We start from the raw sequence: 17,949 nt of genomic DNA on the forward strand, positions 1-17,949 counted from the left end.
TATAGTACAGTTTTTAAAGTATTGGATGTGTTTTTATGTCAGGAGAACATAGTATTTTACTAATTTTCTTTAAGAATAATTCTCATTTTCTAAAATAACTGAGTAACCATAATAACCCCTTGGACTTCTCATATCCTAATGAAGTTTCTGCTGTATGTCACAATTTTGGTCTGTAATTTTTAATGGAAGAGTATATAAAGAATAACAACTAATTTTAGAGATTCTCTAAAGTGGAATGTGCAGGAAATACATGCTGTATTGCTATATATTAGATTGACTATTGCTAATCCTGATGATGTATTAGCATCACTTTTGGAGCTTTTAAAAACGTACAGATTTCTTTGATATCCTTTAATAGATGTTTAAATTTGGGATGGGGACGCCAGCATGAGCTTTAAATAACAGCTTTGTGATTATGAAATATAGTCAACATTGAGAATTGGTGCTGATAGATAAATTATAAAACAATTTCTTTTAAAAAATAGACTAAAAAGAATTTTTTTTTTTTCTGGTTATAGTGCAGTAGTACTGCTAGACAGAAAATAATAACAATGAAATACCACTTTAAAAAAGTCAGGTAGTTAACTTTCTGAATTTAGTATTTATAATAGTATTTTGTATTATAATAATAGTATTTGTAACAGGCATTCTCAAAATGTCAACATTCTCAGACTACAGTATCTTGAAAATTTGCTTTTCCCCCCATAGTATTTGCTCCTTGTGGCTGTTGTATCCAGATTGTATGATTTTAAAACTACTTTTCAGATCATATGAACAGAGGAGAAGGTCCAACTTGATTCTAATTTTATGGTTTATAGTATTTAGTAAATAAAGCCTTAAGTCAAATGGAAAGCCAAAAGAGAAAATGCCAAGAAATAGTTATGCCATATGAATGATAAGAAAATGGCAAACAAAACTGTACTTTATCAGTATCAAAGATGTAATATGTTCCTTTTAAGCAAATGTGAATATAAATTAGAATAGGTCCAGGTAATAGGAGCGTAAGAAGTATTCAGTTCAGTTCAGTTTAGTCGCTCAGTCTTGTCCGACTCTTTGCGACCCCATGAATTGCAGCACGCCAGGCCTCCCTGTCCATCACCAACTCCCGGAGCTTACCCAGACTCATGTCCATCGAGTCAGTGATGCCATCAAGCCATCTCATCCTCTGTCATCCCCTTCTCCTCCTGCCCCTAATCCCTCCCAGCATCAAAGTCTTTTCCAATGAGTCAGCTCTTCAAATGAGGTGGCCAAAGTACTGGAGTTTCAGCTTTAGCATCATTCCTTCCAAAGAACACCCAGGGCTGATCTCCTTGCAGTCCAAGGGACTCTCAAGAGTCTTCTCCAACACCACAGTTCAAAAGCATCTATTCTTTGGTGCTCAGCCTTCTTCACAGTCCAACTCTCACATCCGTACATGACCACAGGAAAAACCATAGCCTTGACTAGACAAACCTTTGTTGGCAAAGTAATGTCTCTGTTTTTGAATATGCTATCTAGGTTGGTCATAACTTTCCTTCCAAGGAGTAAGCATCTTTTAATTTCATGGCTGTAGTCACCATCTGCAGTGATTTTGGAGCCCCCAAAAATAAAGTCTGACACTGTTTCCCCATCTGTTTCCCATGAAGTGATGGGACTAGATGCCATGATCTTCGTTTTCTGAATGTTAAGCTTTAAGCCAACTTTTTCACTCTCTGCTTTCACTTTCATCAAGAGGCTTTTGAGTTCCTCTTCACTTTCTGCCAAAAGGGTGGTGTCATCTGCATGTCTGAGGTTATTGATATTGCTCCCGGCAATCTTGATTCCAGCTTGTGTTTCTTCCAGTCCAGTGTTTCTCATGATGTACTCTGCATATAAGTTAAATAAGCAGGGTGACAATATACAGCCTTGTAAGAAGTATTAGGTTGGTGCAAAAGTAATTGCAGTTTGCATTGTTGGTCTTTGCCTTTTGATATTGGAATGCATTCTTTAATAAATGTGGTTATGTTATACATCATTTTAATGCACATTTCTTGCTTTGTTTTTTTGCCAATGACTTACTACTTGCTGTTTATATTTTAGACTATGGAAATGATGTTAGTCAAAAAGCAAATTTCTTTCGTTTGAGTTCAAAATGGGTCATAAAGCAGCAAAAATGACTCACAACATCAACACATTTGACCCAGGAACTAATAACGAACATACAATGCAGTGGTGCTTCAAGAAGTTTTGCCACAGAGATGAGAGCCTTGAAGATAGAGGAGCACAGTGGTCTGCCATTGGAAGGTGACAAGGACCAATTGAGAGGATCGTCAAAGCTGATCCTCTTAAAACTACAGAAAGTTTTGCTGAAGAACTCAATGTTGACCATTCAGCATTTGAAGCAAATTGGAAAGGTGAAAACACGTGATAGGTGGGGTGCCTCATGAGCTGACTGCAAATCAAAAAAAAAAAATCATTTCGAAGTGTGGTCTTCTCATTTTGTGCAGCAACAGTGAACCATTTCTCAATTGGATTGTGATGTGCGACAAAAAGTAGATTTTATATGACAATCAGCGGTGACCAGCTCAGTGGTTGAATCAAGAAGAAGCTGCAAAGCACTTCCAAAAGCCAAACTTGCAACCCAAAAAAGGTCATGGTCACTGGTGATCTGCTGCTGAATTTTGGTGATCTAGAGTTTTCTGAATTCTGGCAAAACCATTACATCTGAGAAGTATGCTCGGCAAATCGATGAGATGCACCAAAAACTGAACACACCTGCTGCCAGCATAGGTCAACAGAAAGGGCCCAGTTCTTCTCCATGACAACGCCCGGCCACATGATGTACAACCAGCGTTTCAAAAGTTGAACGAATTAGTCTATGAAGTTTTGCCTCATCTGCCGTGCTCACCTGACCTCTCGCCAACTGACTACCACTTCTTCAAACACCTCTATAGGACACAGAGAATGGTTTCCAAAAATTCGTCGAATCCTGAGGCCTGAATTTTACACTGTAGAAATAAACTTCTCTTTGGCAAAAATGTGTTGACTGTAATGGTTCCTATTTTGATTAATAAAGACATGTTTGAGCCTAGTTACAGTGATTTAAATTTCATGGTCTGAAACCACAATTACTTTTGTACCAACCTAATACAGCTGTGAGGATGGTAGGTATAAAGTAGCTTTTAAAAATTGAAAATGAGATTAAATATTATATATTTTTAGGTATTGAAGTGGTTATGGATGCTGTATATTTGTGGAGGGAGTCAAAATCCTTCAGGCTTTTAAAAATGTTGTGAGCTGGTGCACTTTAAGTTAACTTAAGGCAGCATACATTTTAGTTGGGGGTTGCCTAATTTCTTTTTGGCTGTCTACCATCTTTGACATTACATATTATTAAATAATAAAGGCAATACAGCAGAATAGGCTACACTCAAAATTGCTGATATGTTGATTGGATTTCCTTTGAACAGCAAGGAAACAGCTTTTATTTGGTGAACAGCTTTTATTTGGTGATAAGATCCCAAAATGTTGCATATATAAACTTTTCATATTTTTTATATTGAATTCTGCAGTATAACATAGATCTTTTGGGTGTCAGAGATTCAAGCAAAGATTTATAGATAATTGTTAATATTAAAGTTTGACTCTTGGGCAGAGAAAGACTGAGAATTTTTCAGGTCATGCTAACTCAAAATCATCCTGGAATTAGGGTATACATGTTTTGTGATAGATTTTATCTAAATGTAAATCAGATACAAAGCTGCAAGGAAGTTCTCACTACAGAATTTCATTTTTCATATAGGGCATTATTCTAACCTAATCTTTACAGCAAAGGTTGGAAGAAATAGTTTCTTGTACATTTGATATTCTTGACTGGAACATCTGTTTTACATTGATTATTGTTATAAGGCTCTAGATGTCCCTTTTAGTTCAGTGCTGTTTTGGTATGTGCTATAAAATATCAAAGATTTCTTCTGTCTCAAAACTAATTTGAAAGATTTTGCCTAGAAATGTGAATGAAGCATTGTTATTACCAGCTGTGGGCAAAAGGTTTAAGTGCCATTTGTCAAAAGTATAATGACCTTGAATTTGGTACCTCAGTAACTATATGAATCATTGAAGTAGCTAATGAGTTGTATTTTTTAAATCAGTCTTTAGTAAGTGAATCAGTCAGAAAAAAGCCATTCTGACAAGTTTGAGGGTTGAATATTTTATTATACAGATATTACTTAATATTAGAGCAACTTTTCTTTCTACCTTATTTTCTCATTTAACGGAAAGAAATTAAAAATATTTGTGTCTGTTAACTCAATAATTTTATTATATGTGATGCTGTCTGACTTTTGTTTTTGTTCCATTCAGTTGGAGCTATGATCTCTACCTAAGGTAGAGGTGAAGAATAAATTTTAATATCCACTCCTCTTTTACTGATATTATAATATGTTTCCACAAACTGTTAAAATTTTCTGTCATGCATTTATTCCAGTAATTTTAAAATACCTCTCTACCCGGGGAGACCTGGGTTCGATCCCTGGGTTGGGAAGATCCCCTGGAGCAGGGAAAGGCTACCCACTCTAGTACTCTGGCCTGGAGAATTCCGTGGACTGTATAGTCCATGGGGTCGCAAAGAGTTGGACACGACTGAGTGACTTTCACTCTAGTTGGAGGCTTGTAGAGGTGGTGATCAATTTTCAACAATCCATGTTGCTTTCCCTCCCTCACTCTGTGATAGCATTAAGGTTCTTATTTTCTTATATTTGGTCTTATTTGCATTGATGAAAGGCAGATTTATTTTTAAGATAAATCGAGAGGCCACATGATTAGATATAAAAGCCTTGTTTAATAATCACTGACTTAAATTTCAGATGAAATAGAACATTAGATATATCACTATTGCCCCTTGAGTCCTTTAGATTTATCTTTTTTTTTTTTTAATTTACTTCTAACTCTAGAAAATGCTGTATAAACTCACCCTAATATCTTGGAACATTTAAATGCCAGAGTAATCATTCAGGTTTTGGTATGATTACAAACTAGAACTTTTAAAACTAAATGGATTTGAAGAATACCAATTTCTCCTTTCATCATATTCTCCTAACCACTGTTCCACTGAATGCCGGAATTCTTTGACTTTTTATAATTACTGTAGTCTTTCCATCTTTACTTTAAAGCCAAGTCATACTATTTTGCCTTCCATAATGATCCTTCCCGTTGTGCTCAATTGTAGCGCAGTAACTGAGAAAAAAATAGAGGAAAGAATGACAGTGTTAGAGCAGTAACAAGTTTGAAAGTGTTCTGTATAAAATGCTCAATGTATACAAGTTTTATACCTTACAAAATTAACAGTGGTGACCTGATTGATGTCCCTTAGATTTTCTAGGAAACTGATGTTTGGTCAGGATCAGGGGTTTTTAAACATGTTTGAAGTCATTGATCTCTTTCTTTGAAGTAAATCTGGTGTACAGTATTGATCTTAAGATATACGCTGTGTTCCAAGGGATACGGTATGGGATAGGATGTGTCTAGTGGCTAGACACTGGAGACGGGAATGGCAACCCACTCCAGTATTCTTTCCTGGAAAATCCCATGGACAGAGGAGACTGGTTGGCTATAGTCCATGGGATCGCAAAGAGTTGGACAAGACTGAAGTGACTGAGCACACACGCACTCACTGGTGGCTGGAGCCTCAGCTCAGCCACCTGCTCCTTCCTTTCCTTCAGTAACTTCGGAGACACAACCTCCTTTCCCCTGAGGTGTTCCTGGAGTACAATGTGAAAGTCGCTGATAGTATTCTGAACTTTTTTTCAGTGATTAGCCATTTTAGAGGTTAAATACTTGCTGAGTTTCTGCCTATCCTAAATCCTCAAGGTTCGAAATTTCAAAATAAGTCCATACACAAAGAATGACCTAGGAGAATTGGCAACATTAGGCTTCATTGAGAGTTTCTGTTTTGTTTAATATAGGTGTTGCTCAGATTATTTAAATTCAAAACCAGAAAACTGTTTAAAGTATATTTGTCTTAGAGTTAGTGATGTAATCTTTAGGTCCTAGACTGAAGGCCTAAATTGGCCTATAGTTGATATCAGAGTTGACTGGGGACCTTAAAGAAGAAACGTTTATTTTGCAAACCCTACAAGTAATTTGTAAACTATTAGGTCAAAAGCTGCTAATCATTTAATGAATGACACTTGACTGAAGTCTTGAAACATACAAGTGCGCAGATATTTGGAGTAATAGGATAGCCATTCAGATAAGCATAGCTTACTGATACAGACTATACACTGTTCTAGATGTTATTTTAGTTATGTTTCTGGTATGTTTCTCATTTAGTCCCCACAGTCCTTTTATGCCCCTGTTATCACATTTAAAATTGATGAGAAAATTGAGTCTTGGTTAAGGAACATGCTGAAAATTATGGTAAATAGTAGACCCAGAGTTAGATTCTTAGTCTGTGTGTTTCCAGAGATCCATGGTACTTTTCTTCTGAGAAAATTATGGTCTATTGGGCTGACAGAGGTGAGAATGAAGTCAGAGGTCAGCACTAGGTAGTGGATGTGGGTATATACTAGGTATATACCCACTAGGATGTAGGTATATCCTACATACTAGGATGTGGGTTCATGGGAAGGCAAAATGGTATGTTTATAATGCCTGTGTTTACTTTACAAGCAAATTTAGGTACATCTAGGTTTCCCTTTCTCATCTTTTGCTTTGCTCTGCTTTTCAGTTACTAGCTATTTCCAGCTGCTTACCCACATTAGTCTTAGATTACAGTCTTAAAATTAATTTTAGTCCTGTCATCCTTTTTTCCCTTCATTCTCCTTCCTCAAATTCTTCTCTGGTTTAAAGGAGGGAAGCCTGTTGCCTTTTTTTCTTTACTGTAATCATTATGCATTTGAGGGTTTGTTTATTCTGATAAACAGAATGACATTTCTCCCAAAACTGTCCCACTTCCCTATTCCAGAAAAAATTTTAATTCAGGGAAATTTTGCATTGGAGAGAAAGATTTTACTCAGTTACCCTATATATCTTTTAAAAAAAGGAAAAAAAGACTTAAATGTCTTGAAGTGTATATCCAGTAAAGTATTTAATGAATGTTATCCCAAATAAGTTTGAGAATACCTACCTATACCGTATCTTTCCATTCCATCCCCACTTGGAGTTAGCCAGTGAATGCTAGCATTTTAATGGTTCTTAGAAGCATTTTCAGAAACTGTTCTGAAAAACCATATTTCCTTGGCCTTATATTTTTATGTAGATTAAATTGGGAAGGATATGAATAAATTATTATTTGGGATGCCTCCTTTGTTTTAAAATCCACTATAGGATTCCTTATGAAACTGTTAACTTAGAATTTTTCTGATGATATTTTTATTCCAACAGAAATAGAAGATTAGTTATCATTTAAGTCAAGTAATAAACTGTTTATCCTAAATTGCGCGTATGTCAGTCTGTCTCCTGAGTAGATTGTTAGTTAGAGTGGCTCTCTTTAATCTCTTAATTTATGATGTGAAAACATATGGGCAGTTTATTGGACATAATAAATTTTATTTATGAACTTAATGACAATTTTGAAGTATTTTTGTATAGTTGATTCATTCAGTTACTTCTTGATGTAGGACACATAATCATGACACATAGAAGGAGGGGAAAAGCATATTTAGGGCTTGGAAATACACAGAATTGAATCTGATTTGAATCCTGGTTACCTTGAGCAAGTTATTTCATATTCATATATTTATAAGATAATATTAAATAACTATGCTAGGCATAAAGGTGGGAGGAGGTGGTGGGGAGAAGATGTAACTTCTGTTTTTAAAGAATTCAGAGATCAGTAGCATTCACTTAAACCTCTCTAAATTTGTTATGTTGTTGGCAAAATGGCAGTGAGAGAACTTAAAATTCCCCAGATAATAATACCTTGAGGAACCAAAGAGGTTCAATATGAGTTAGGTTGATATTGAGCACCTATATAAACCTCAAGGTATTATACCTCAAGGTATTATCTGTCATTGTATTTTGTCATTCATACTATTTAATCACAGAACTACCCACAAGAGACATCGAAATGTGGGTTAAGTCCCTTCCTTGTTGGAGGACTCCATTGCCTTTAGAGAACTATTTTAAGTTGCCTGATGTTTCATTCATTCAGATAGTCTGTGTTCTGGCATCAGATATATTTGCCAGGCTTCTAGAATTTGAGGGCCCTGTGCCATTGCCTTGTGCACATTTGGTTTTAATTTTTCACTAAACACAACATTCTGTCAGACTCCACAAAAATTGTTGTTTTAGCCTGATGAAAGTACTTCCTATCAGTTAAAAGAACAAACCTGTAATTTAAGAACAAGCCATCGAGTAGTACAGAGCTCTGCAAACCTTTTTTTTAAAAGTCCAGATATTTTAGGCTTAATGTGCCATACAGTTTCTGACAGAACTACTACTCTACTCTGCTGTTGCGGTGTGAAGGGAATTATAGACAGTACATAAATGAAAAAGTGTGACTGTGTTCCAAAAAAACCAAATTTATGAACACTGAAATTTGAATTTCTTACAATTTTCATATGATAAAATAGTCTTGTTTTGTTTTTATATTTTTCAGTCATTAAAAAATGTAAGAATTAGATTATGGGCCTTGAGAAAAACAGGTGGCTAGCCAGATTTGGCCAGCTGACTGTTAGTTTGCAGACGCCTGATTTAGGGTATAATCTATGAATTTGCTGTTGTTGGATAATTTTCAAGCATTTAGGTGATTTCAAGCATGTAGGAATTATATATGTTAGGATTTATGTTCTGCTCTTTTTTTCTTGCCCAAGTTTATAGAATATATGTTATATATATATATATATATATATATACTTTTATAGAATATATGTTAATAGTAGAAAACTAATGGGAAAAACAAATGGTGATTTGTTGTTACTGTGTGGAGGTTTTTTAAGAATTTGAAGGGCATCTTTTAAGGCTGATTACTCTCAGATTTCTCATCCACCTCAAATCACATTCTATAAATTTCAAGTAATATGTGCAAGGCCTTCTACATTTCGAATTTTAAAAATTTATACAATAGCTATGGAAGTTTATCTTTTAAAGGAATTGTATGTAAGTAATTAGACATTCACATTGCATGAATGCTATTTAGCAAAATTCTTAATTAGAAAATAAAAATGACATTTATAGTGATTATAAAATTTTGTTTGTTGAAACTATAAAACTCTGTTAACTTGCTTTCCGTAGACACCAGAGAAGAAACAATCAGAATCATCCAGAGGAAGAAAAAGAAAAGCAGAAAACCAGAATGAAAGTAGTCAGGGTAAGTGAAGCAAAATCCTCCTTCATACCCAAAGAGGTATTTGCAATTAATTATTCTGGTTTTTAATCAATTAATAATTTGTTTTAAAGTTTTCTGTTCTTGTGATTTATATAGATACTGTGTAATATCTGCATTAATAGTAGCTTACATATACTTTGTGTAAAAAATATTATGAAGTTGGAATCTTTTTGTACCACAGGTAGTTTGCTTATGGTTACTCTTTTTAACATTTCCTTTATTTTTTTGAGAATTAGAAAGTGTCATGTCCAAACCTGATATGCATTACCTTTATCACCTTTCTCTGTTCTCTCTTTATATGAAATATGGTGTTGAAATGACTTCTTGTTTTTGGATAAGAATTTTATATCTTGCTTTGAAACAAATACCTAAATTTACTCATCCTTTTTGTTGAAAAAAAGATTATATAAAAATGATTGAGGAGCTTCATTAAAACATCATCTTTTTCTTTCCATACCTTTTCTTCATCCTTTTTTGCTTTCTTTCCATATCCTTTCTTCATCTTTTCTTCTACATTTTATATTATAAACTAGTAAGGAAATTACTTTCATTAGACTACAAAACTTCTTATAATGGATAAGATAGTATTATCATTTAATTTGGTTTTTCAAGATTAAATACAATAAATTGGACTCTTGAATCATATGTAATGATGATTTTATGCATATATTATGTGTTTTGGAGCCATTTTTAGCTACAAAGTCTAGAGCTATGAACCCATGGCTTAGTAAGTAGTAAGTAAGTAAGTAGTAAGTAAGTATTTACATGTGGCACTGGGGTCAAGAAATATATTTGCAGCAGCTGTCTTTGTGGAAAGGGGAAGTTGAGTCACTCTAGCGCCTTTCTCTAAGTTTGTGCTATTTTGTATTTCAGCCTGGCCTGAGATCCTTTTTGATCTTGGTGTAGTTTCCTCATCTGTGCTTAGTGAACTTGGATTTACTTAGTTATATTAGTTATGATAGTTTTAACATTAAATTTTAAAGCTCACTTAAAAGCAGGTCCCAATATAGTGTGGGACTTCTGGGTTGGTTGAGCCAACCTATGTCTTTAGGAAGCCACATCATTTTCTCTGTGATCTGCCATCTATGGAATTGTCTGCTTTTTTCCTTTTATGATTTTAGGACTGTGGCCATTTTAAATTGTATCTCCTCGTTTCATGCTCCACACTTGTACTTGCTTTAGAGAGAGGCTGGTTTTCTATGTGCTTTTCTTTTTTTTAACCTCTCTTTGACGTAGGCTTATTTAAGTTCATAGCAAACCTCTCCTGTCATCTTCTTGGTCAGAATTTGGTTCTGTGTCCATTCTAAAACCAACTATGTCCATGAGAGGTATTGCCCTTAAAATCAGGCCCGTCTCTGAAATTGAAAATGTGGTAACATTCCCCTTAGAAATATAGGTCTTGTGCAGAAAGCGTGATACCTGAGAAAAATTGAATTTCTGATTAGAAGGAGGAGGAGAGATAGGGAACTAGGAATGGAGGCCAAATAGGAAACAGCCTTGGAAGAAAAGCTATGACCAACCTAGACAGCATATTAAAAAGCAGAGGCAATACTTTACAGACTAAGGTCCATCTTGTCAAAGCTATGGATGTGAGAGTTGGACCATAAAGAAAGCTGAGTGCCAAAGACTTGACGCTCTTGAACTGTGGTATTGGAGAAGACTCTTGAGAGTCCCTTGGACAGTAAAGAGATTCAACCAGTCCATCGTAAAGGAAGTCATTCCTGAATATTCATTGGAAGGCTTGATGCTGAAGCTGAAACTCCAATACTTAGGCCACCTGATGTGAAGAACTGACTCATTAGAAAAGACCCTGATGCCGGGAAAGATTGAAAGCAGGAGGAGAAGGGGACGACAGGATGAGGTGGTTGGATGGCATCACCGACTCAATGGACATGAATTTGAGCAAGCTGAGGGAGTTGGTGATGGACAGGGAAGCCTGGTGTGCTGCAGTCCATAGGGTCGCAAAGAGTGGATACGACTGAGCAACGGAACTGAACTGAAATTAAATGGTCTATGCAGGGGAGGGAACGTTAACAGAATAAAATTTGGATTCAATCAGGGAAAAAGAACTGGGGAAATAGTTTCTGGTAGGCAACCAAAAAATGTCTCTGTCTTCATTAAAAGATGGCACCACTTCAGAATCTGGAAGAAAGTTGTTATAGGCAGAAGGAAAATTCCTTTGGTATATAAAACCTTACAGTCCTCCCTGACCTCTGAATAAACCTGTACAAAACTATTGAAAATTTCTAGGTTGTATTACTTCTTAGTTTGTTTTTTTTAATGCCCCCTACCTTGTTCCAGAAGGAATCTGAGGTTGTTGGACCTTTAAATGTATTGTTTGTTCATCTCGGCAATGCCTGGCAAATAGTAACCACTCAAGAAATGTTTGTTGAATAAAATAAGTGAATGGATGATGTGTCAGTATTGAATTGATAAATGTTTATATTATCCAATGCTTTTGACTCCATGCTATCATTAGTTTTTCTTTTGTAACTTGAAGAAATGATGTATTCAGTGTAATTCTAATGAAGGATGGGTAACTCCCATCCAAAATGCTGTATTTCTTAGCAGCTTCTCAGTTTAGTATTTATAAAATCGATGAAAAATTTCATTTTATTTGCTTTTTGTTTTTTTTAAAGTCCATTTTGGAGCAAAACTTTTAATTAAAGATAATTTTGACCACTTTATCAAAGTGGCCATGTAAGCACAATATTTAAAATCTAGTTTATTTTTGAAAAAAATCCTATTAATTTGAAAATACCTTTTAGAAAATTAGATATTTTACAAAATAGTGTTCATATTAAAGCATGTTATTGTCAGTTTGTTATGGTTTGTGTTGACCGAGCTTTTTTATTATTTATAGATATAATTGGTTTGTCAGTTATACAGCTGCCACTTGTCTTTTTTAATTGATATATTTTTCATTGATATACTTTTCTGAAGTTAGTAACCATGAAGCAATATGAATAATGTTGTTTTAAAAGCAGGCAGTCTTTTAATATGATTTATTTTTCTGATTTTCCCATAGTTGAGACTTTTTAAATTGACATGTATCTATTGGAATATCATTTGATTTTTGGAATTGTGAAGTTGGCATCTGACCCTCTGAGGAATCTTAGTATTTAAATGCCCATCACCACCCAACTAGAATATCATATTCTTAACATTATTTTTGTGTGTATTAGGGGAATTAAGTTTGGCACATTCTCTTTCTCATATAATATGTGATAGATAGTCACGACTGACTTTAAATCTGTAAAATTTTTTACTTTTATATTTTAGGAAAAAGTATTGGGGGACGTGGCCACAAAATTAGCGACTATTTTGAAGTAAGTTCATTGAGGAATATCTTCAGTTCTTAATATAATTCTGCCATAGGCTGTTTGAACCACCAAGTCTGCTTTTGTTGATCTACTTGATTAAAGCAGAACTTAGGTACTATGTGATGTCCTGTCTTTCTAGGAACATGAAAGTTTACTTTTACTTTGGTACGGCACATCATAATTTTCAAAGGACTTTCTCCCATATTTTCTTGTAATAGGTCAGGAGATGGTCAAAGCAGGTATTAGTATTCCTGTTTTAGGTGAAGAACCTGAGAACCAGAGATGTTAAAGTAGCCTTGTTGCTTGGTCATGCAGCTGTGTCTGACTCTTTTGTGACCCTGTAGACTGTAGCTCGCCAAGGCCCTCTGTCCATGGGATTTCCCAGGCAAGAATACTGGATTGGGGTGCCATCTCCTTCTCCAGGGGATCTTCCTGACCCAGGGATTAAACTTGAGTCTCCTGCACTGGCGGGTGTACTCTTTACCACTGAGCCACCTGGGAAGCCGCATAAAGTATCCTACCTAAAGGCAAATTTTAAATGGAAGAGCCTCTAGAATTCTTTGTACTGTCAGTCAAGATTTTATTATACCAAAGCAACAGCTGAGGCCTGTGGATGGAGATTAAATAATGATAGAGATGTGAATCTAAAGAGTCCCTGAAAATAATAAACAGTGGTAAATTAAAATTTTTACCCTATCTGGAATGTTTCTTTGCCTGTACACAGAAACACTTTTATCTACCATTATATTATGATATTAATGTGATTAATTATAAAATATTAATGTGATTAGTAAAATAATTAGTCAGTTGAAAAATATTTATATTTACTTGAGAGAGAGCAGAATTTGCTGGTTGGGAGAAGAGCTGTATTTTTTATATGTATATATATAAATGCTGGGTTGAGAAGATCCCTTGCAGAAGGACATAGCAACCCACTCCAGTATTCTTGCGTGGAGAATCTCATGGAGGGAAGAGCTTGGTGGGCTCTTCTCCATGGGGTTGCACTGAGTTGAATATGACTGAGTGACTAACACAGTCACTCTCTTTCACTCATATATACATATATATATATATATATGTACACACACACATATATATATATGTATATATCCTCCATTGTTTTTCTTTTTTGAGTTTACAGAATCTAAGTTAAAACAGTTGCAGACTATAAAATACACCTAAAGCTCTTTAGTTGCTGTCAGTCCCTTAGTGTTAATGTCATTAAAAATCTTTGCCAAAGGTAGGGTCTGTTCAAATAAACACATCTCAAGTGTCTTGAATGCATACTATGTGCTGAGCATTATGCTAGGCACTATAGATTAAAAATTTAGAATAAGTTCTTTAGTTGTAGGAAGTTGTTTAATGAACACACTAGGAAGTCTCCTTTTCTGCTGTTCATACCTAATACCCAGAGATGAAGCCATTAGCAGCAAATTATTTTTGCCTTCCATTCTTGGTTCAGAAACATGAGGCTCGAGAAAGCTATGGAACAGATTAGATGGCTTCTCTTCATACGTGATTAAGTCATTCACTATAATGCATGTAAGAAAGAATCAATTTGTATTAGACTTTGTGCTGTTAAGAAGGGACTTGGTCCAGTAGTTCTTTTATAGTGCTGTGAACATTTGGATACTTAACAGATCTTGGGAATGACAGTTCTGTCTTAAGATAGTTGATTAACATCTACACATCTACTTGTAAAGAGATTAAAGTTTCTTGGGATTAGAGCTCCTGCTGGCTTCACAAGCATAAGGGAACTGTTAAAATTTGAAGGAAAAATAAGACATGTTCTTTGCTTTGAGGAAATTTGTCTTTGAGTCTGCCAAAAAATAATAAGATATGTTTAAATTAATTCATAATGCCATGTCTAAAACATCTTTCTAAACTTTGGTTTTATATGTGTGTGTATATATATATATATAGTGGTGTTTCCTTTTACCCTCAGTACCAAGGTGGAAATGGCTCAAGTCCAGTAAGAGGCATACCTCCTGCAATCCGTTCGCCTCAGAATTCACATTCACATTCCACTCCTTCTTCATCTGTAAGTTTTTCCATGTGTTTTTATGTCTCAGAGGTTATATGTACTGAATGAATAATTTTTACAATTTGTCTTTATTGAGGCCTTTTATATATATGTGCTTAGTCACTCAGTCATGTCTGACTCTTTGCGACCCCATGGATTGTAGCTGGCCAGGCTCCTCTGTCCGTGGGGTTCTCCAGGCAACAGTACTGGAGTGGGTTGCTATGGCCTCCTCCAGGGGATCTTCCCAACTCAGGGATCAAATATATATATATATATTAGCATTTACCTTTTTTAAAAAGTCTTTCATTCTATTGAGGTGAGTTGAATTCTTTTCAGTGATTTGATGCTGTTAGAACTTTATTTCTGAAAGTGAGATTCTTAAAGATTTTCTGAGTTAATTAGTTCCAAGAAGTAATGTTTCTATAAAAGAATGATAGGACTGGGAATTCCTTGGCAGTCCAGTGGATGGGTCTCAGCACTTTTTACTGCCGGGGCCAGAGTTCTATCATTGGTCAGGGATCTTATCAGTTAAATTTCTTAACCACTAAAATGGTAGCATAATTCCTTTCTGGGAATCCTTGAGAAAAGAGTAGGCAGCTGTCAGCCTTGGATAATGTAGTTTGGGGTAAGAAAAGGATCTTGGATCTAAAAATTCACTTAAAACTTTTTAGTTTCTAACATTTTTAAGATCCAGTTATGCATTGCTCTACATATTGGATTTTATTTACTGTTTTTTAACTTTCATTATGTGAAAATTCATTGTATAACCATAATAGCAGTGTTGGCTTTCAGTAATTTAAAGATGAATTAAGAATTTTTAAAAATTAGAGTATGTCATTTATTCAGTTACACTGTTGTAACTTCCAGTGTTGCTTTCTAGTCCTTTCTGTAGATACATACTTTTTAATGTCTTACTCATTTTGTACCTTGGAGGACATCCTATTGCCACATACCAAGTAAAGTGTAAAACTCAAAAATAGCTTGGAATTGTAGTGATAGCATTGGTACATGATGTGATCGACTGTTTTCAGCGAATGTATTTTAAAACTAGTGACTAGTTAAACTGTGCAACTTATCAGTAAATTCATTTTATACTACACATGGGCATGCATTAGGGCGTCCCTGATGACTCAGATGGCAAAAAATCCACCACAGTGCAGGAGACTGGTTTTGACCCCTGGGTTGGGAAGATCCCCTGGAGAAGGAATGGCTACCCTCTCCAATATTCTTGCCTGGAGAATTCCATGGACAGAGGAACCTGGCAAGCTAGAGTCCATGGGGTCATGCAGAGTCAGACACAACTGAGCAAGTAACATAACAGCAACAACATGGGCATGCATTGTTGTCCCTAGTGCTAAAAGAATTCTACTGATATATTAAAGTCTTTCAGTTTTACTTTTTGAACCATCATAAGCTGTTTTTGATAATTTTGTTTTAAAATGATGTATTTGGCATTGTTATATTTAACAGATAGAAAGCATTCAGTTTTCTTTTATGGGACCAGACTGTAAACTCCTTGAGGGCAAGGCATATATATATATATATATATTATAAAGTTTATACATGTGACAGTTTTTGGATGAGTTTCTGAGACCAAGGCTCATACCTGTCAGTCTATTTTATCTATCTATCAAATGGCTGGTTGTCTCTTTTACTGGGCTTTGTAAGAGGGAGGTACTCAATGAATCCTTATTAAATTAACAATGATAAAAAGTTTTTAAAATTCAGTTATGTTTTGAGTTATTATCCTAATAAACACGTAAGAAATATTTAGTTGTTGTTAAGCATAAATCTATTTTTAATTCTTTTTTAAAAATTTATTCATTTTTTAATTGAAGGAAAATTGCTTTACAGAATTTTGTTGTTTTCTGGCAAACATCAAGAAGAATCTTTCTATTGTATTTTTGCTAATGTAAAATTTAATATTTTGTTAAGGTTCGACCGAATAGCCCTTCTCCTACTGCGTTAGCTTTTGGGGACCACCCTATTGTACAGCCAAAGCAGTTATCCTTTAAAATTACTCAGGTAAATAGTAATTGAGATTTCTTTGTATGACTTAGGGATAAAAAACCAGTGACCAGTTTGTGCACACAATTAAGATATCTTCTCTTTTAAACATAATCATAAAGTAAAATTCAATATCAAGAAAGCTAATTACTGAATAACAACAAAAAAACAATTTGTAGAGAGAGAAATTGAAACGCAGTTTATTGTCAGTCTGTCCTTTGTTACACTGGTTAAATATATATTTTAAGCAAATTAAATAACCAAAACAGCCATAACATGTCAGTTCTGTTTACTGATTCTTTTTTAACTTAACATCTAAGTACATATAATTGATACCTTCTTGAAGGTGTTATATTTGTTATAAGTGGATATTAAAGCAGTTTGTTTTACATGTCTGTATTTTTGTGTATCATATATGCCACACAATTGAAAATTATTTGAAAATCAGACATCTTTTGCAATTAGTTTTATGAATTTTGAGTATTGGAGTTTTCGTTTTAACTTTATATACATGTGACAGTTTTTGAAGGAGTGTCTGAAACCAAGGATTGAAAAAGTAGATCTTCTTGCTTGCCACCTTAATTGTGCAGTTTATTGCCATTACACTCTTCCTGTCAGGTCATGGCCAGACTCTTGTGAATGCATCAAAACTTCTTTCTTTGGATAATCTTTAGACCAGGATTTACAAGTACATTGCTTTGAGTCAGTGAACAGCTTGTGAATGTTTTTGCCCTGTTCAAAAATCAGCTAGAGTTGATATCATATAACAGTGATTATACTGAATTTTAATGAAGAACAAACATATCAATATTCTAAAAATTTAAATGATTAACCTTTGAAAATAATTTTTTTAAGTCTGTGTAGCACTTACATTTCTGGAGATAATAAAACTTAAAACTACACTAAGACCTTTTGGGATACCCTTTACATACACAAACTCCAATGCTATGATTTTTAGAATCAGAATTAAATCTAATTTTATGTTTACATGCAGTGATATATAGAATGGAATAATAAAATAGCTTTCTTTTATTTAGACTGATCTTACAATGCTGAAATTAGCAGCATTAGAAAGTAATAAAAACCAGGACCTGGAAAAGAAGGAAGGTCGTATAGATGACTTGCTCAGGGTAAGTAAGAAGTCGTCATTGCCAAGTATTTGGCAATAGTAAAACAGTTAAGAAAATACTTAACATTTTAAAAATTTTCTGTTATTGGGAGAAATTAAATCTTTTAGTGTTAAGGACATAATTGAAAATATCAACCATTTAAAGAAAAAGCTTTTATTAGCTCTTTAAATTTGAACTGAA

The 17,949-nt window shown here is 34.6% G+C and overlaps 1 protein-coding gene across 4 annotated transcripts in view; it reads left to right on the forward strand.

The window, feature by feature from the left end:
* Window positions 1-17,949, forward strand: part of TLK1 (tousled like kinase 1) — a 181,335-nt gene that overhangs the window by 108,787 nt on the left and 54,599 nt on the right. For 2 of the 4 annotated variants that reach the window (XM_025275073.2, XM_025275077.2), the window contains 4 exons: window positions 9,193-9,268; window positions 14,555-14,650; window positions 16,568-16,657; window positions 17,677-17,769. In XM_025275073.2, coding sequence (XP_025130858.1) covers window positions 9,254-9,268; window positions 14,555-14,650; window positions 16,568-16,657; window positions 17,677-17,769 — 294 coding nt within the window. In that variant the 5' untranslated portion in view covers window positions 9,193-9,253. Of the gene's footprint in view, window positions 1-9,192; window positions 9,269-12,568; window positions 12,616-14,554; window positions 14,651-16,567; window positions 16,658-17,676; window positions 17,770-17,949 lie in introns of all 4 variants that reach the window. The other 2 variants (XM_025275065.2, XM_025275068.2) reach the window with 2 other exon arrangements.

Source organism: Bubalus bubalis, chromosome 2, assembly GCF_019923935.1.
Source record: "Bubalus bubalis isolate 160015118507 breed Murrah chromosome 2, NDDB_SH_1, whole genome shotgun sequence".
Lineage (NCBI taxonomy): Eukaryota > Metazoa > Chordata > Mammalia > Artiodactyla > Bovidae > Bubalus > Bubalus bubalis.